Source organism: Podarcis filfolensis (assembly GCF_964270895.1).
Source record: "Podarcis filfolensis genome assembly, chromosome: 4".
Lineage (NCBI taxonomy): Eukaryota > Metazoa > Chordata > Lepidosauria > Squamata > Lacertidae > Podarcis > Podarcis filfolensis.
Window position 1 is genome coordinate 8,114,466 of NC_139607.1, and position 21,603 is coordinate 8,136,068.

Genomic DNA, 21,603 nt, shown 5'->3' on the forward strand with positions numbered 1-21,603 from the left:
CCTGGAGTTCCTGCGGGTGCTGGGAACGACTCCCCCGCTCCCCGGTAAGCTCTAAAAAGAGCGCCGAGTGCGAGCGGGGTTGGAGACGGCAGCACTTGGGAATCAATTCGCTTCGTTCAAAGCATGAAGCTCTGAGTCCGGCGATCACGAGCGGCCAATTCCTCCAAAGAAAATTGGACTTGAATCTCTGGAATTTCGTGAGTAAAAGGATTTAAATTGGGAAGGAAAGGGATTTAAAAATGGAGGTTGATCCCTTCCGCTGAAAGAAAAGTGAAAGCAGCTAACGTAACCAAAAGCCGCAACTTTAAACTTATTCTTTTAAGAAAACTTTCTAGTGTACTGTGTAAACCACTGAGCCTCTTGGGCTTGCTGATCAAAAGGTTTTTTTAAAATAATAATAATAATAATAAGAGAGTCTAATGCTGTTCTTTCTTGACTTTCTTTCCGACTCACATTTATAGCTTTCATTCATCCTTCAAAGCGACTACTTAATTGGGTACACTTTCAGAATAATTGGTACAATCCAGCACTTGAGTCCAAATATGGCCTCAATGTGAATTGCTATGCAGTGCCCACTGGCGGAGGAAGAGGAGCGTTAGAATTCCTACTCTATGATTGCAGTCATGGGATTGCTGTCTATCACATGTGTTTTGACTCCAAAAAGTGGGAAGTGACGGAGACAGGATGTTTGTGTTACTGTGTTCAGTGAAGTGGGACTATTGTCCTTTGTTTTTTCTCTTTGCTGTCTGATGCTAGAGAGAGAGGGAGCCATGTTGCAGTGCTCCGTATGTGTTTATATGTAAATAAAGTAGATTAGCCAAAATGCTGAGTTACTGAGGTCTGTTATGCAACTGCGAAGACTCTGCGAATCCCTAAGTGTGCCGATGTCTGTTGGCATCGGTCGCTGTGATGTTTGGGCAGAAGAAAGCTTTTGAAGCTCCCGAATGATCAACCAGGAGGGAGGGAACATGCCAGTCGGGCATGTGTCTCTGCCAGGGTCCTATTCAAGTGTAGGCTGAGCTCCTGACAGAGCGCACCACCCCCAGCAATGCAATCCCTGTGGGGTGCCATCACGGCTGCCCCCTGCGCTGGGTGCCACACCCCTGCAGGCGGAGTGCCTCACACCCGGGACGCGTGCCAGCCCTGCCTGCTCTCCGCCCCCCCGGTGCCAGAGCATGAAGCTCCACAACTGGCCGTACCACTAATGCGACTAGGACGTACTGGGATGCACTGAGGATAAAAAAGCGTATTTCTTACGCACCTAGGGCAGAGCAATATATTATGTACAACTGCTTACCACAAACCCCCATCTGCCAATCACTTGGGAATAAGCAGTTTAGGGAGAAGGGTGACAAGAGTGCAGAACAAGTGCTCTGCAACTGTTCCCCAAAACTTTTTTGCCCTAAAAGAGAGGTTCAGATATGCATTTAGCCTGGCAAATGCAGAATTGCAGCAGAAAAACACAGGACAGGGAAGCACTCTTCCTCTTGCTGTTTCTCCTATCCAAATGCTCCTCCCTGCTTTATGCAACTGTAAAGGGTTTATTTTACTTGCTCACATGTTCCCACCTTACAGCTTAAAGGAATTAATATTCACTTTATTTGGTGTGGTTTTTAAAAACATAAATCTGAACTTGTTCCCTCCTTGCCATTTTCAGATCATTTCCGCCCCAGGCAAACACCTTTTATCTCTGCTGACTGCTTTTATACTGCTCTTCTGATTTGTGTTGCTTTCATTGTTTTCTCTTTTAATTCCTTTAAAAAATTTCTTTACTTGTCCACATGCTGAAATATTCTTCAAAGGCCCTCCTTCAGTTGCCTCTGCTACTTGAAGTGAGGTGGGTGTAAAAAATGGTTGAGTTCCCAGGGGGACTCACCTGGCACCCACACCCATGTCATTTAGGCTATCATCCTAGTAATTTACCTGGGCATAATACCCATGAGCTTCTACCCATGTAAACATGCATAGGATGCATGGGAATCAGGAAAATACCCTTTTAATCTATTTTCTCCTTATTATTGTTGTTTTTATCCCTGCCTTTCACAGTTTTTTTCTTTGTTTTTATTAGCTATTACCCTAGAAATCTCAAAGGGCAGAATAGAAGAGTTTTAAATATAGAAAGTACATAAAGAGTGGTATCCAATGGGTGCTACACTGTTGATGCAAGTCAACTGCAAGTGGAATATGGAAGGATGCAGTTTTAGGCCATTTCTTCACTACTTGCAATCTTCTGTAACTCCCCCCCACCCAAAAAAACCCAATCTCATTTCACTCTTCTTCTTCTTCTTCTTCTTCACCTTCACCCTAAGGTACCAGGGTGGGTTACATTAAAACCATACTGTTGCCATCCATCTGTCTTGAGAAATAATGGAGTGCACTTCCGAGGATGTAGTCAAACCATGGTCTTAGCAGCACCGAAGTGTATCAATTCTTTCAAGCACGACTCGAGCAAATAACAATAGTTTCAATTTTCGGTTACTTTTTCCTCCATTTTTAAACGCAGAAGAGGACAATGGAAAGAGTGTCTTTCTTATTTTAACTAGCTGTCAAATCCGTTCTGTCAATGAACATTCCCCGAACGTCATCTGGCAGCCCTTTTCCAGGTTCAGAGCAGTGGCAATTTGATTTTCACTCTCTCCTGCAGGCACACTAGATCTAAAACTTCCCCCCTCTTCTCCTGCTTCCAAGGGGGGTTATATATTTTTGTCCGGTGGAAATTTAATCCTTTGTCAAAAGCTTTCAAAGACTTTAGCTTGTAGCGTCTTTGCTTCAATCTATTTACAAAAGCGGAAGGCGGACTTCCTGTTTAAAACCTTCCCGCTTCGGTGCCAAATTAAAGTATTTCAAGATCCAATTTTCCGTTCTACTCACAGGTAGTCATTTAAAATTCAATTGTCCACAGGAAAAAGTCAGCGCTCTCCGGCAGCAGCAATGCGGCTTCACTCCGTGAAAGAAGCGGTCGATTCAAAGCACCGCGCCGCTCACCCCACGTCGCTCCGGATCCCCAAAACAGGGTTTCCCCGCGAGTAGGGGAGGCGCAAAGGGTGCCGGCCGAATCCCAAGTTCACAGGCTTCTCCTGCCTGTGATTTCTATGGGTCTCTGCCTTCACCGTGGCGGTCAGACCCTGCTTTTCACGGAGCAAGTTCCTCCCGATCGGAGGAGCTCCGCCATTGCCGGAGGTGCCAACCCGGAAGTGGAGACTGTTTCCCTCTAGAGGGAGCATGTGAAACTGTTACAGGAGTGTAACAGGGAAATCTCCAGCTACAAGATAAGGATTCTGAGAACCAGAGACTGACCTTGGACCATTCAAAATGTTGATAGGAGAAGCTATTGTGACTGTATTATACAAGATAAACTACTCGCTGGAGCAGCTCCATAAAAAGACAGATGACACGATCTTTAAAATTGACAACTTGGAACAGAAAGTGACTAATTTGAGTCAAAAAGTGAGTACCAATACAGAAACAATTCAGGATTTGGCACAGGAACATATCTTGGTCGGACAAATGGTGGAGGAAAAGGAGAAAGCTGATGTTGTGAAACCAAAAGTAGTACAAGCGGGATCCTTAATTTCTCAGAAGCAAATTGAGGATTATAAATTGAGGTCTTTCATGATTGAACCTAGCAAAAGTCAAATTTTGAGGTTTGGATCCCGGCTTGGATTGAAGAAGGAAAGTTGGAAAGAACCCTCTATCCAGGGATTGACTGACTTTTGGGACATGGACTTGGGTTTGGAGGAGCCTGAAGTTTTGGGGGCCTCTAGAATTGGAGGAATCCTGAAATACGTCCTGAAACTCTTTATGGACTTTACTTCTAACTTTGGAAATCTGGCTGAACTGTCCAGAAGGAACAAAAGTATTGCTAGGTTGGAGTTTTCCCGAGATTTGCTCCTGAGCATTAAAGAATATGAAGAAGATCTGCAGAAGGGACTTGGAAAAGATTTAAGAGCCTCGGACATAAGATCACCAGGTTGATGGACTATATGGAACTGATGGAAAGGACTGGCAGAATCCGAAGCCAGGGAGAGGAGATAGTGGAAGATTACTGGAAAATTTAAAGGGTTTATTTAGAAATATTGTTAAAGTAATGACTGTTAGAAAAATGGTGGAATGATATTTTATGGATTTAGCAGAAATGCTATAAGAAGTTAGGTGCATATAAGTAATTTACCCTTAATGGGAAATAAGGTTAAAGAATATGTTATTTATAATATGATAGAAAATAGAGAAAGATGGAAAGGATTTGCTGAAACAAGTACTAGAAGTGGGATACAAAAAGGGAGGTGTGAGGAAGTTGAGGAAACAAGGGAATGAAGGACAGAGTATGGAAAAGGAGGGATGTTTTTAAATTGTTTTTGTTTTGCTTTATTTATGTGTCTAGTTTAATGGGTTTAGGTTGGGTTTGTATTGTTTATATATTGTATTGTAGTTTTGGCCTTTCTTCTTTTTTGTTTTTTCTTTCTTTTCTCTTTTTTGTCTTTTTCTCTTTTTCTTCTACTTTTTTGTAACTTTTAAAAGTAATAAATATTATTAAAAAAAAAAAAAATAGCAGCACCGAAGTGACCTACCCAGGGTGCAAGCCTGGGCTGTGTGTCTGGAGGTCCTGGGCTGCCCAGACAACAAGACCCACCCCCTTGGCCTTGCTGATGTGGTTCAAAGGAAAGCAGAGCAAGACGTTTGGCACCAGCTTGGCTGCAGGAGTTGCTAGAAGTAGGCGTACAAGGCACCATCCAACCGTCTTAGGGACTCCACTCCAGATTTGTGTAGCGTTTACTCCAGAAGTTTAGGGTCAGAGTTTTCCTTCACCTAGATGTGTTGCACATGCAGAAACTGTCATATTGACAGTAGGGTCCACTATTGGTCTCGTCTGCTCAATCTGCCTAACTCACCAAGGACTTGAGACCCATCCACTACCCTCACCTGGTTTAGTCGGACAGCTGAAGCCGATTCTGGCGTCTGGCCACTGTCGCATGCTGGCAGTTTCTGGGAGCCACAAGCGAGATATGAGTGCAGGGTGGGGACCAAAGGTGGATAAACTACCCCAGAAGAAGCACGATGTGCCCCTACCAGAGGTACTATAATATAATTTAATAATTTATTATTTATATCCCTCCCCTAACACCCAATACACCCAAAAACAATATTAAAAACAATTTAAAACATTATTTTCTGTCAGCGGAACAATACCCATTGAAATCCACCCATGTACTTTATTTTTTATTTGCTGTAATCCACCATGGAAACACATTGAGAGGCAGAGTATAAATTCCTAGAAATACATAATATTAATAATGGCTTCATGGATCACTGCCTTGCTGTGGCGAAGGGGCTTGAATAACTCAGCGAAGCTATGAGCTATGCCGTGCAGGGCCACCCAAGATGGACAGGTCATAGTGGAGAGTTTTGACCAAACGTGATCCACCTGGAGCAGGAACCGGCAAGCCACTTCAGTATCCTTGCCAAGAAAACTCCATGGACAAAGGCATCTGACCAAACTGCGGGAGGCAGTGGAAGACAGGAGTGCCTGGCGTGCTCTGGTCCATGGGGTCACGAAGAGTTGGACATGACTAAATGACTAAACAACAAAAACAACAATAATGACTGCTTTTGTATTTTCCTATATCAGTTATTTTTTGGGGGGGAATTAATTCATGATTTTAAATGGCCTAGCAAACTCTTTAGAGAGAATACTTCTGCTTATGGATTGTTTGTTTGCCATCTTACCAAACGTTATTTTGAACTCTCTGTTCACTCTCTGTTCTCTGACTGCTTCATTGTCATAACTCACACATGGCTATTTTGTACGCCAACCAACATAAATACACAGGAAGTAAGATAGATGTACCCAACTACTTGTAACTTTCCACTCTCATTAGCATTCTGGTGAAGAGAATGTCATTCTCATAAATGTTTGCAGAAGGCAGATAAAAAAGGTACTGAATACAGTCGGTGCTAAATTGCAGCTTTTGTTTGATCTAATGCTTGCAAATTATTTTGCAATATTCATATCTTGTTGCAGTACAGGAACTCCCAAGTGCAAGTGCAATCATTGGTTTTTTTTTAATACATGACTTCATCTTGCACACTTTTTCCTAATTGAAGAACCATTTTGTTCATGAACAAATCTATTTGTATTTTAAAAGCTCATGTTCACGTAATTCATCTGATTTTTATTATTATTAAAATGCTTTGTTTATTTCATCCATTGACTCATAATGTACAACTCTAGAGTTTAAAAGAGTACTGGCAACTATTTGCAATTATATGACTTGAAACAATTATTCCATTAATTAATTGCTTAGATTTAAATAAATTTGCAAAGAATTGCCAAAACATTAAATATAACTGCATTTTAAGCTATCAAAGGAAGTCTGAAATACTGTAGAATGAACAACAGTTGCTACTCAAGGGAAAATACTACTTCTGTTATTTTTTTCCATTTTGTATTAAAATAAGAAACTAACATTAAGGCTTAATTCTTGTTGGCATGGTAAATTCAAGAGATATGCCTAGAATTTGGCTTGAAATGACAGCTATAATTCCACCCCCACAAAACCCCTATCTTCACATGCTATTGTTTGGGGGATTTGGGTGGAAAAAAGGGTGACTACCAGTCAGTGGTCTCTGGGGTTCTTCCCTTGGTGAGGGCAATGAATATAGTTTGCCTCAGCCTATAAATGTCTTTCCCAAATGCTATTGAAACACCCCCCTCTGTTTTACTACTTGCAAATGGGGTGGCAAAATGAAGGGGGTGCCTTTCAGCTGGGCCCTATTTATACGACTTCACACTTCTGCTGGGGATTCACATTATGGCATTCTTGTTCTTGTAAATAAATCAGATAGAAATGTTAAACATGCGCAGGAGAAGAGATATTCACCTAGCCTGCTTGATATGCTAATTTTGAAAGTGGAAGAAAATTCTCTGTATGAACAAGGATTTCCTCATGTGAGCCTTTGCCAGCAGGCTTAAGAGGTAGCTAGACCCCAGGCTCAGGTCTGCCATATCAGTGAGTACTGGGCTCCAAAGAGCAGGCATGCCCTGAACTTGCAGCCCATCAATTAAAATTTGCCCTCCCTGATTAAAATGAACTTGCAGAGATAATCTTTTGAAGCTTTAGCTGATTAATCTATGATTAAATCTTGCAACCCAACCCTAGTTTAAAAATGGATACAATTTTCCCCGTTTTCCTACTAATAAATGGACAGAGCTGCAGAGACTACATAATCAACCACACAAGATGCATTTGAATACGTAATAATAATTCAAATCATGATTTGGTGCATGAGTGAAAAGCTGTCACTTCCTCTCATATGCAGGGCTTCATATATTACTTCCTGGTCTAATCAAACCATAATTTTGCGGGGACATCTGAACGTGCAAACTATGATACGGGATAACAGTCCAAGCCAAGGCTACAAACCATGATTTGATCCTGGTGTGTAACACCCACATATTTGTCACTTCAGGCACATTGTGGCCTGATTAGCACAGGCAGAGGTGGAAGGGATCAGGAAAGGATGGAGAACTTGGGTCCATGCCTTCAATACAGCCAATACTCAGATGCAAGTAACAGTTGAATTGCTGAGCTACAACAAAAGCCTCCCAGCAGCAGTATTACGGATGTTCACTAGGAGTGGGACAGGTGAGGCCCTGGGGGAGGGGGGCAAACCAGCAGGAGCACCAGATTGGACCTGCCAGTGAAGCTGCCTCACCTCTTCCTTTCCCTGTGGCACTGTCACCGCCACTGAGAGGCTATTGTGGTAGGTCCACCTTTCCAGTTGAGCTGCTCCTGCTCAGGTAGGTTTCTGTCATACTGTAAAATGACCATTCTGGAAAGGAGCACTAAGCGTGGAACCACCACACAACATTGGGGGCCAGTTTTTTTGATTACATATGTAAGTAGGCTTTGGGTATTTATCCTGAATCAACCAGCGTGACAGCTGGTTGTTTTGCAGTGTTGATCCTGAGTAAAGGCTCTCCCAGACAGGGGCGACCCCTTCAGGATTGCCATCTTGGGGGTTGTCATGGCCCACTGACCCCCAACTGGGCTTCCAGGCAGAAGCACCTCCCCCTAGACCCCTTTAATGGGGTACCCCTGTCTCATGAAAGTTCCCAATTCCCCCCCCACCCCACCTAGACTAAGGATGCAATGCCTCATCTGCCAACAAGTTGTGACAATTGCTATATGGTAGGCAAAACCTTCCAGGCGGGCTTGATTTTTCTGCAGCAAATTCCTCCCTGGCCCCAATACAGTGACCAAATATTTCCATAGCAAGGTCATACTCAGAACCTGCCCACCCACCTTTGTGCAGGGCCATATGAAACATAGGCTAGGAGGATGGGGAATCCAGGTCTGACTGAGCTGACAGTCTGGACCTGAGTGAAAACTAGGGATAGAAGTCTTCCCTCAGGTCCACCATGAAGCCCTGCCACTCCCTGCTTGTCTGCGATAGGTCTGTTCAAATGCAGCTTGCTTGTGATAGGTCCATTTGACTACAAGCCTCCCAGCAATCTGCCCGGCTAGAGGAGGACAGAGTGTCATCTCCCAACAGTCAAGTGGGGCTAGAAATTTGCCCCGGACTCAGAGCACAATCACCACTAACCATCCTACGTATGTAAGCGGTCCTTATTGCACCACAGTCGAGAATTGTGGTGAACCTACTTTTGGGTGCAAGTCATAGGTAAAGGGACCCCTGACCATTAGGTCCAGTCGTGACCGACTCTGGGGTTGCGGCGCTCATCTCACTTTATTGGCCGAGGAAGCCGGCGTACAGCTTCCGGGTCATGTGGCCAGCATGACTAAGCCGCTTCTGCCAAACCAGAGCAGCGCACGGAAACACCGTTTACCTTCCTGCTGGAGCTGTACCTATTTATCTACTTGCACTTTGACATGCTTTCGAACTGCTAGGTGGGCAGGAGCAGGGACCGAGCAACGGGAGCTCACGCCGTTGCAGGGATTTGAACCGCTGACTTTTGATCGGCAAGTCCTAGGCTCTGTGATTTAACCCACAGCGCCACCCACGTCTCATGCAAGTCATAGTATGACACTAAAAAAAAGCTCCAGTAATATTTAGCTCTAAGAAAATGATAAATAAGGCTAAACCATAAGAAATTATCAAAACCATACTCTTCACACGTTGCAGTCAAATACTATACATGTTTATTCAGAAGCAGGTCTTAGGCTCCAATAAGACCCATGAAACCCAATGAGATTTTTTTCTGAGTAGACACATAAGAAGACTAAGCTTTTTTAACCTCTATAGATATACTTCTAAACTGTCAACTCATTAAAAACATCATGGTGGTATGCAATAAAACAGACTTATGATTGCTATCATTGCTTCAGAGACATAAACATGGAATATTCTGTATGTATCAATAAATTATCAGTTGCACATGACATGCTTTCTTTTCACCATATCTGAAAATCTGATTAAATTTATGATTAGAATAACACTACTGTTTTTGGATAAACAAACAATAACATGACTTTTTTGTGGTTTATGAGTACACTAATGCTCTAGATATATTCCTGCCTACCTGCATAAAGGAGGTCCTGATGTGCTGAACAGGTTTCTAACAGTTCAACAGATTGAACCAAGCTTGGAAGCTCAGCACTAAATGTAATGAACCTGCTTAAATGAGTAAAGAAGGAATTGACGCTACTATTTCTTCGTTAATCTAACAACTGTTTCTTCTCTTCTGTTATTTGTACCGGGAGGAACTTTCACAAAGATTCCATTTGAAGGTTTATACACAGAAGACACAGCTGGAAGGAGTATTGAGAAGGCTCCATTTTTTATTTTTGCACACGGCTGTTGATAAATGCAACACAGAGCCTAGCGGTGGCAGAAATTCCACCAGCCATATGCATGATCAGTATACTTGTGGGTAAGCCCCTTCTTTTTCTCCACCTAATCTCAACCATACTAGCATGCCCTGTAATATTGCTAGTCAAAACCCTGAATAATGTTCAAGTCAGACTGCAGTATACATACAATAGACAAGCTGACTGCTGCAAAGGAAATCTGCAGAAAATTTTGTAATGCCCTTTGAAGTCTATTCTTTGAAGATAGTACTGAAATGAGCTTATTTGTAACAGAAATGCTTTTCTTATTAATGTCTTTTATATTAAGGCATATTTTCCATAGATTAACATGTCATTTCCACCTTGGCATTAGTTCAGTTTAAAATAACTATTTATTTTAGCAGGTTTTCTCTATTTAGCACCATCAAGAAAGTTAAACAGATCACTACAAATCATTACTGAGTAATAGAAAAAGCATTTTAGATAAAATACCGGAGCCACTTTCATCTAACTCTGCATCAGTTCAGCATTATAAGCCGTATTTTATGTACTGCATTTAGATGGTTTTATAAACTCATTTGATTACTGTGCTGCCTTTAATACTTTAAATTCCTGAAAGAATTTTCCACAGTCTTATGAACTAGTTAAAGCTCAACTGATTGTATTAATGTCGACAGTTCGCTGTTTTATCTGTATTGTTTTACACTGATCTGCAAGGAAGGCCTACCTGGATGTTAGTCAGAAGGGTTTCTATGGAGGACAATCCATCAGGAAATAGAAAAGGAGATGGAAAACCTGGAGGTAGCGGCTGCCCATGCCCAGTTAGCGAAAGTTTGTCAAGGCTGTCTCTTGCGGTTGGTGTGGAGAGCGGGGTCTCATCTGTATGTGATTGAAACAAAAATATAGAACAAGTTACGCTTGTCTGTTTTTATTAGACCTCAGTAATGGCTTCCCTAGTGGTTTCCAGAACATTTATTGCAAATTGGTTCCTGCTATCAGGAGAAAATGCTTTCTGCTGAATTTTCTTTAATGAAAAAGCTGTGGAGATACAACAAGATAACATTAATGAGTAACTTTATAAGCCTTTTAAATGCAGTCTCTAATGAGACTGAGTTTACAGTGCCATAGAATCTTTTTAAAACAAATATTATCTCACATATACTTGTGATAATATATTTAGGCTGACTTTATGGGTACCTTCCCAATTATCTCATTTTAGTCTGTGCACTATTTGGATTGACAATAGAATATTTCCGAGGATGATACATATTTTATATTGCAGCAGTGTGTTTTATGCGAAGATGATTCTCAATTAGTTAACCCATAATCAACCATCTCCTTGATTTAGGAAGTGCATGTAAAAATAAACTTCCATGGACACACACACACACACACATAAAGGGGGCAAGCAGCTATGGGGACACACACCCAATGGTCCTGCACACACGTTGCTGGATAGATGAATGCTGCTGTCAGCTCCAACAACTATGCTGGACGTTGGGGAATCATTTCCAGATATCTCTCCCATTCTCCTGGTCCCAAAAGTGCCAATCATCTCTTGAGTGGGGGCCTCATGAATGGGAACATTCATGCAGGTGTAACTATGCATGGCAATATTTCCACTGGAATCTGTATTAAGACTGAGTGTTAAAAACCAAAAAACCACAACCCCCCAAAGTTACGTATTTTAATTACTCTTAGAAAGTAATACATTTAACATATTTTTTCTCCACTCTATGTGTAGGTATGTACGTAAGGTCCACTGGCAACTTTGGAGGTTTTCTATATACTTCATCATAATATTGCAGTTGCCTTGTCTCTCTTCCACAATCTAAGGAAAGGCTTTGAAAAATGTTGCTGAATATGCCCCTGATTTGTAAAGTAAAGGTAAAGGGACCCCTGACCATTAGGTCCAGTCGTGGCCGACTCTGGGGTTGCGGCGCTCGTCTCACTTTATTGGCCGAGGGAGCCGGCATACAGCTTCCAGGTCATTTGGCCAGCATGACTAAGCCGCTTCTGGTGAACCAGAGCAGCACACAGAAACACCGTTTACCTTCCCGCCAGAACGGTACCTATTTATCTACTTGCACTTTGACGTGCTTTCGAACTGCTAGGTGGGCAGGCGCAGGGACCGAGCAACGGGAGCTCACCCTGTCGCTGGGATTCAAACCGCTGACCTTCTGATCGGCAAGTCCTAGCCACTATGGTTTAAACCACAGCGCCACCTGCATTCTGCCCCTGATTTGTATATGAGATTAAACCGTGCAACACTGTATAAAAATCAAGGGAGGAATTCAGTGTCATAAAAGCATAGCAGCTTGCCAGGAGGAACGACCTCCCTCTCCTCCCCAACAAGCTGGGGGGTTTTCCCGTACCCCCCCCAGCCAACTTTGGAGGTAAGGAGTTGCCCCATTGTGGGAGGAGAGAAGGAGAACTCTCTTGCTCAAGAATAAGCTCTGTTCTGTTGTTCATCCTCCAATTACTCCCAGCTGCCTCCACTGTCTCCTCCTTGCTCCTTCCAGCACCCCCTTCTGCCTGTTGCCTTGCCTCTTTCTTCTCATTTTTCTTCCTGATTCTTTTGCCCTGCCTCTGGCAGGAACCTATGCATTGGTTATTGAAAGCTGCCGCACAGCCTCTGATTTGAACAGATCGTAAAGGCAAAGCAGCAGTGTGGATCCAGCATGCCCCGCATCTGCACTACTGGATTCTAAGTCTTTCTTGGAATCCCTCTTCCATGCCCTGATTTTGTTGTACTAGAGCATACATCACCTAGAGCATGCAGGTACCTCCTTCTTGTTGCTTTGTGGCCATGTTTTTGCAACAATACCGTTGGCATGCATTAGAAAGAGTGGTATCTGTCACCCTGTAAGTTGGATGCTCACACAGATTCATTACAGGCTCCTCCATACAATAGGTTTATTCAGCATTTATCCTGATATGCTTGTACAAACATTACACAGGGGTTAGATATGCTTGGTCTTTTTTGAGCCTTTGCTATGTTTTGCTTATTGGGTTCATATACTACAATGAACATTCACCCTGCATTCATTCAGATTTGCTTGCAGCATGTTTAGACATTTTCCCATTAATAAATTTGTCCCACATTTTCCAATGTATTTTCTTCTCACTTTCCTACCTGCAAATGGTCAATTTCTTTGTAAAAATTAGTTTGTTGTGCTAAGGTGACAGAGCACTTTAATTGCACAAACCTGCTTTTTCCCAGCATGCTTTGAACACTCCTGCAAAATACTTGCTTCACTTTGTCAATGACTACAAGCACATGTAGTTAGAAGCCATAGTTTAACACTAAATGAATGAGCAGAAAGGGGCCTGTGCAAAGTGCCTGGCTCACACCCCCAGCTCCACCCTTTCACAGATCCCTGGCTTTCACTGAAGACCAACTTCAAGCCATGGATTATGAAGCTGGCTTGATGAAACAAACTAGAGTTTATTGTAAATCACAATTCCGGGTTCACATGTAAGGCTAAGCCAGGAGAAACTGAATCCTGGTTTATTCACCCTCTTGAAGGAAATGGAAGCACCTGAACCCACAGGGACTCACGCACATCATGCTAAACCACGGTTTAGTGCTTTCTGTTAACCCTACAAGTATATACAAGCCTTTAAACGAGTACATAATTGTTAGTAACTTTAAACATTGCTGCTACATTCACTGCAATGCTTGTGAAGGTTCTCTTACATTCTTTCCTCCAATCAGAAGCAAAAAATAACCTAAGCATTCCTAAAATGGTACTGAATTGCATTCATTCCAGTGACTAAACACCATTTTTACTGATTAACAGTGGTTTCATTGAACCACAGTGGAGAAATAAGAGACTTGAACTCAAGCTGAACTTATTTTAATGAATGTTTAATTTAAGGAAAAATAATCTGACATAAAGTGACTTTGTTTTCTTTATGTCCCATGTGAAATAAACTTTGAATGTGACTGTATTTGAAGCAAAACAAATGTACATATCATACACAGGAAGAGTGGATATTTGGCGATGTGAGATAAGCTGTGACCGAGGGAGGGGGAAAGGGGGAAAAGGTTTTAAAGGGAATAACAACACATACTGTAAATATTAGCCAATTAAAACACAACCATAGATCACAGTAGGATTAAAGTACTTCAAAATATGTTCAAGAGCTCTCCATTACAATGCTGTTAACATTAAGTTAAAGTGAATAGATGCTCAAGGAAGGCCTAAACCTCTTTGAACAAACCCATCCAAGGGACAACACACATTTCTGCTATAACCCTATTCACGCATTTCTGCCACACCTCCTACCACTGACATCTTTCTTCTCCAACAACCACTGGGGGGAAGTGAGCAGAAAGCCTGACACCTCAGCTCCTGCTCTCAAGCAAGTTCGCCTGATCATTTGTGAGCAGGAGCTCGAACACTGGGATTTCTCCTTACACAACCATGCATAGCATGTGGCTACTGGGGGAAAAGGGATAATGTTGGGCTGGGGCTAAAAACATGGGCCCACATGTTTATGTCCTACACATGAGCAATGCAATAACAGGATTTCTAAGTCCTCTCCTCTTAGAAGGCTAATTGAGGAACTGGGTAAATTGGTATGTTTATTTTGGAAGCCAACAACTGTTTGATATTATAATAGTACATCCCTAATGCACAAAGTCAAGAATGGACATCCCTATTTTCATTCGAAAAACACTGGAGGGTATGAGCAGGTGGAAAACAGCTGTATGGATTGTTCTTTATTCTTGATGTATACAGTATACGGCTGAATGCAGAGATGTGCTGGTGAAAGAAATTAGGGCAGTAGCATTGTTCTGTTTTTTGCTGTGGGGGCATGCATTTAGCACATGTTAAATGCCCATTAAGCTGTGGGCTTGCATTTTATTTGGAGAAGTGACAATGCAACATTATTATATATATAAAGTCTGTAAGTTGTAAGTATGAAAAGAAATCAAGGTGCAGTAGTATCAAAAACACACATCACGTAAGGCAGACATTAAATTTGACACCTGGAAAGAGTAACAACTGTCACTGGAAGAGCAGAACTGCTCACTCAGGGCCTTACCACCACATCACCTTCCCTCAAGACTCCTAGAATTTGTAATCTTGCATGTTCATACAGAGAATATTTGTTGGTAAAAATGTTTCAGACAAAAAGCTAGAATATTATGATGTATGAATCTAAGTGCCACTTTGATTTCTCCTTAAATTGTAATTAAGTACTTGAGATTGTATGTGAAGGATAAGGAATATACATATTTTTGTGGATTTAGGTGCATATTAAATGTAAGGTTTTTGACATGTGTTTCATTATCAGTCTTAGAGAATAATTATTTGCCCCAAAACAAAGCCCCAGGGAGAAAAGATCCTCAAGTAGAACAGCTGGTATTTTGCAAGTCTCAGATGATGAAGATATAATATTAATGTGTGAAAACTCCTGTATATTAAATGATCTTTTCTGTTTTTACTTAATTGTTAAATATTTTGTTTCAAACCTCAGCAGGGAAAAAATGATCAAAATGGCATATTTAGAATATACATAAGCTGCTGCGTAGCAAATATTAAATTCTAAATACCAGAAAGAAAACATGGGTTTTAATTAATTAACATAAATTCCTATGTTGTTACAACTTAGTTTAATGGACAAAGTGCTAAGAGGAAAGCCCCCTATACCAGCATAACAAGTCTGACTATTTAGGGAGTGACATTCTGAAATGTATAGGAATTGTGCTTCTGAACCTGTTGTTAATTGAGACCTGCAATCTGTGGATTAGCTCCAATACTGTTTTGCTATGTCTACGCAATTAAAAGACAGTTATCCTAGCCCAGAGGAACTTCACACCAGCAAGCAGGTTTCCATGTGTGTATCAGGAACCGTGAGTGTAAATTAGATATATATCCAAATTAGAAGGTGTATATCCATACAACATGACTTCCAAGGAGTAAAGCACTGTAGTCTCATTCCTGGCCTTCTATAAGCAAGACTTGTGTGTTTGAGGACATTTCCCTCAGGCTTATTTACTATTACAAACCAAGTCCCCATAACTGTTTGCCAACCATACTAGGCGCTTCAGAAGATCACAATTTGTGTAGGCCTGAAATAACTCTTGGACACCTTATATCAACTTTCTGGTTCCTGTGAGGAGGAACTCCCACCCAATATGTCTTTCTGAATACATGGAGTATAGTAAGCAAAGCTTGGTGCAAAAGGCTGAGATCCATTCCTCTCTTGGACACATGAGCACTTGAACTCTCAAGGTTTTCTGTTATACAGTGCAATCCTAAATATGTTTACTCAGAGCTAAGTCTCACTGAATTCAATGGAACTTGCTCCCACATATGTTTAGGATTACAGCCAGAGTTCATTAATCTACTGGGGAGTTCTTCTCATGAGAAACACTGGGATGAATGGGGCTTGCTCAGTGGGGCTCTTACGCGGCTCCCATTCATCCCGGTGAGTCTCATTGAGAACAACTTCCCTGAGAATTCCTTCCTATTGCACACAGCCCTCCACAAGCACATACCTCAGCGTGATGTGCTCATTTCATTGTTTGCTCTTGTTATTCGCCTTTCGCAGATATGCCAAAACTAAAAGGAACTAGCAATGTTAATCAGTGTGTTCATAAACAAAATTCAAAATGAAATCAGTATGCAGTTTTATACCTGATGTGATTTTTGTGGCAAGTGCATTCATCAAATGTCTGAAACAAGCTGACAAAATACTTCCATTAGCAAGTTTCCAGGGGTATTTTCATGCTTGATGTTCACTGAAAAAACACTACACAAGTTTTAGTTCTATCTTTCACGCCATATTTAATTATTCTCTATTCAAGTCAACGTTTGTGTTTGCTTCTGCTGCTGTGACACAGGCCTTCAAGTCAGGATTTTTCAACTGTATGCCTTTACATATTCAGATTTTTAATATATTGTACAAGGTACCAAAATAACCTCAACAGTGTCCCATATTTGGATATGAGAGAGAGAGAAAGAGAGAGAGAATATCCAGTCATAGTTGCTGCAATACACCAGCAAACATTCTGATGGTGCCCTCCATGAGTTACATACAAAATGCAGGAACTGTAAACCTGCATTCTCAGGTCCTGTTCTTCACGCCTAGAAATTTCTTCCCAGAGATCGGCATTATTCTAACACTTTTATTAAAAGGTTTACCAAAACCTGAGTATGAATGCCAGTTCAGAAGTTCCGTACTTAGTATAGATACAGTGGTACCTCGGTTTACGAACTTAATCCGTTCTGGAAGTCCATTCTTAAACCAAGGTGCGCTTTCCCTAAAGAGGCCTCCCGCCGCCGGTGCCCTTCCACCGTTCGGATTCCGTTCTTAGACTGAGGTAAAGTTCGCAAACTGGGACACCACTTCTGGTTTTGCGGAGTTCGTAAACCGAATAGTTTGTAAACCGAACTGTTCGTAAACCGAGGTACCACTGTATTTTATAGAATGAAAGCGGCTGTATCACTCACAACTCTGCACATAATGTACTTATGCTATACACCCCTCGCTCCCAGTTCAATTCTGAATAACCTAAGGTAAACAGTTCTTGTATCCATTGATTTAGAGTATAAAATTTAGCAGTTACTAGTTTAACACAACCTGGAAATAAGACCATAAAATCAGAGCCAAATAATCCCTGTGATTACTCTCTTAACTAACTAATAAAGCAAATGAAGACTAATAAAGCAATGCAGAATTGGGATGGACCAGACTTTATTGGATCCTTACACCCCTACTTGTGAATGAGTCACAGAAAATCTATTTATAAACTGCACAGTCTCCCTTCTTCCCTTTTAGTAAAGGTATATACTAAAATGGTCTCATCACATAATCAATACAAAAAAATGGTATGTGGAATGAACAAACAAACCTGTCAAGTTAATAATACATTGAATTATTCTATGAACTGTGACCATCTGATAAATTAATTTAACCATGACAACCAGATAGGGATACTGGTATTGCTTATAGCACTAAAGCCTCATTTGATTCTGCCATAATCCAGGCAAGGAGGGAGAGGAGGGAAAGAAGAAAATAAAATCCTTAACAGAAGCCAGTTTGTAGAGAATATCAGGTTATAATGGCACTATTCAGAAAAAAAAGTTGAATCTTTGTATTCATGTATGACTGATGTTGTATTGCTTAAAACATTTCTTTGTTACTAGTCCCTTATACTCCCTAGTCATAAAGAGAGCACAGACTTGGCACAATTAGGCTATTTAGTTCAATTATTTTAAACACATTTAATCTGTGCTGGGTTGTATTAAGGATACCACTTAAGCAGTTTGGTAATCTCGGCCAGAGGCATTTGAGGCAAGTGGCTTCCTAGGATGGTCTCAGAATTGCCAGTGGCAAATTTAGCAATCTTTTGTGACCTCAAGGAAGTGATGTAAGAATGTAGGAAGAGGCACTCGAACAAGTAGTGCAGTTTTGGCTGCATTCACTATGAGTGGATCTCCAGAATTTCAGACAGGCGTCTTAACCAGTCCGGCCTGGATATTCAATCTGGGACCTGAATAAAGCACGACCTACAGTGAGATACAGTACATACTTTAACATCTTTCATTGGTATAGTATTATAGGCATGATAAAATCAGCCTGAAAGATATCTGTCGCTTCCTTCTTAAACACCTTCCCATAGTCAGAGCATTTTTTGTTTAGACTATTGTGACTGCCTTGTTGAATGCTATTTCCCCCCTTTCAAGTTAATTCAAAATACCCCTGCTGCTTATACACTCTGTCTGTTCAGACTATCTCCTGTTGTTTGACCCCATGACATCTCTTTGCTTCCCAAACCCTTAAATGACAGGTGTCAAAACGCTGTGTCAGTGTATATACTAAGGTTACCAGATGTTTTTCAGTGAATCCAGGGACACTTTTCAACTTCAGTAGGAATGATAGGATTTTGTCAGGGGACTGATTTGTAAATCCAGGGACTGTCCCCGGGAAATGGGGACGTCTGGTAACCTTAGTATATACGCCATCCAGCTTTCCACCTCTGACTTGCATCTCAGGATACCCTTTCTTCCTTGCTACCGCAATTTATTGCCAGCTCTATCTTTTATTCCAATTCCATTCTCCATACATTCTGCCATACTATTCCCCATGCCTAGAACACTGTCAAGCAACCATCTTTTTCATCCACCAAGTTGCCCCAAACATTGTACAATCGTGGTTCCCAACACACGGTCCGCATCCATAAAGCAGGACAAGTTATAGATGACCTTGTTTATTTTGCCTTTAGTATTATCTTACTGATGGATGTCCTTTTATTCAAAGCAGAGCAGTTCTTCGTGCCTCCCTCACTGCTACCTTGGCTAAGAAAGAGAAACTGAGCACTGAAGGCTTAAGAGAACAACCTAAAATCACCAAAACCTGATTGTTTTGCACAAATGAATAATTTCCAGAAAATTCTATAGGATAGTAGTGCACAACACACACAAATACAAAGAACACAACATGCCGAAGAGCATTAGATGAACTAAAGCAAAGCTTTCACGTAATCTCCTGCATCCCCCTCACAAAAAAGATGACTGTGAATTTAAATTATAATCCATATTACCATAGTAATTGCTGTAAAATTAATTCATTGTTATAGCGTTTGCAAGTCAACCTAAGCCCTGCTGTCATTTTAAAGTAATTTAGGACTCCTAAGCACTTTACTTACAGATAGTAGTCCTACAGCCAAAGATGGGAGCAATTTATAACATCGTGTTTATAAAACTTTTACTGCAGCTGCAGCATTGTGTAAAAAGTGGAACTACGATATTTACAAGGGGAAATTCCCAAAAGAATTCTGTACAAAGATGCTAAGATCTTAAACTGATTCTTTTCAGTTCACAGCATTTAGATCATCTGAATCCTTAAGATTTTTGTTGTCCTCTCCACCCTCCAGCTGCACCCTTCCTTTTGTGGTACTGTATTAGTATTTCAATTCAGCTTCCTAAACAGTCAAAAAGCTTTCAAAACAGTAGGAACCAATGACACATCGAATGGATAGTTCAAAGTGAGCACACAAACAGGTGCTGTAATCATTTATTTCCATAATGAGTTCAAATATGTGATATTGTAAACAATATCATATTCTTTTCAGCCCTCAGAATTTACTAGGGATTTTGCAATGCAATTCCTTGCATATTTACTCTGAAGTAAATGCTACTTATCAGGTTTCATCATTAGTCACGAAAAGTTTAGGTGTATATTTACAGATTTATAGATTCTACTTAAGACATAAGCTAAAGACATGCTCTTTGGAGCCATGTTATTACATTTAAAAAAAAAAATGTTTCTGAAAAAAAGCCCACATTGGAATCTGACTTGAGAAATAGTATTTGTTGTGATTCTTCTGTTGAAGTTTACATTTGTATTTGAAATCCTTTGAAGGTTACAGGGTGAAACCTTCCAACAATATCTAGAAATCTTCTGGGACCAAATCCCATTATGTGGAGTTCAGTGAAGGGGGTAAACACTACCATAAAGAAATACAAATTGCACTTATTTCCCATTTAGCCAGTGTCACTAAAGTTCACCATTTAGAATTCTAACCAGTTAGAACTTCTTCTTGGAGGTCAAGTGTCTTGTGAACCATGTCATCTCATTGATGACATCATATCCCATCCATCAATTCTTCCAGGAGCACACTTGCCATCTGCTCGGCACACTATAATAACTTATTAGATATATTCACAGGGTAACAACCTGTACAATGACACTGCTATCTTAATGCTGGCACATATAGAGAGATAACAGTCACGGGTTGCAGGGTTGTTTTTTGCCATTGAAAAGCACTCTACACTCAAATCTTTAGAAGGTAACTTTCGTTATCTGTAGGAATTATTCAGTATTGATTGAGTTGATATTGCTTTTATTCATAGATTGGGGACATTTATTTCAAATGCTTCTTTACTATTTTAAATTGAAATAGGATCAATGAGACATACCACATCACAAATATCCTACAGTGAAGCATTTCTATCTTCCCTAGTAAATATCATACACCAATACAGATTCTCTAGAATAATACTACAAAAAAACCACAAGCCAAAATATTTAAGATAGGCTTTTTAAAAACCAAAATACATTATATTTCAAAATAAAAATTTATGCTATGCCTGCATTATTGTCATTAATAAAAATTAATTAATAGAAATAACCTTCAAACAAAAATCGATTAAACTTTTAAAATCATGTTTCAGCAGAACAGCATTCAATGCTATGTAAAAAGCACATGAACGTTGCAATTTACTGAACGTTGCTCCCATATACCAATTCAAATAAGGGAGTTAAGAAGGATGGAGTTTTGGTTTATTGCACCCTAAAACTGTACAAGTTTAGTGTGTTGGCTGTTGGAACACACATGACATAATAAGGATCAGTCTGATACTCCCTCAATAGCTGAAAAATTGCTTTCCGGAAAAGGGCAATATTTGTTTTGCATTACAGAGAAATTTATCCTCTGTTCCTTCCGTTGGCTCGTCGTTTATTCCAGCTTACACTGTGATCAACATTGTACTAAAATAAAGTCAAGTACAACAGCCGCTCTCTGCCCATCAAAACTCACAGACGTCTGCCAAGCACTTGTAACAGCTGGTGTTACATTAATTAGTTTAAACTATTTATTTCATCCATCTCCAGAGCAGATTGAGCAAAAACATTAGAGATTATTCTAGCATCTGTAAGTGCCCTGCAAACATTAACCAACCAAAGTTAGAATATTAGTCGTTAGCTTAAAATATATGTGATTTAAGGCTCTCTGCAGTCAATTACAATCATAAATAAAAAATTCGACGTTGCT

General features: G+C 40.6%; 1 protein-coding gene across 11 annotated transcripts in view; it reads right to left on the minus strand.

Moving 5' to 3' along the window:
- DACH1 (dachshund family transcription factor 1) overlaps positions 1 to 21,603 on the minus strand; it is a 354,384-nt gene that overhangs the window by 39,571 nt on the left and 293,210 nt on the right. For all 11 annotated transcript variants that reach the window (XM_083610651.1, XM_083610650.1, XM_083610659.1 and 8 more), the window contains one exon: positions 10,537 to 10,688. In XM_083610651.1, coding sequence (XP_083466777.1) covers positions 10,537 to 10,688 — 152 coding nt within the window. The remainder of the gene's footprint in view (positions 1 to 10,536; positions 10,689 to 21,603) is intronic.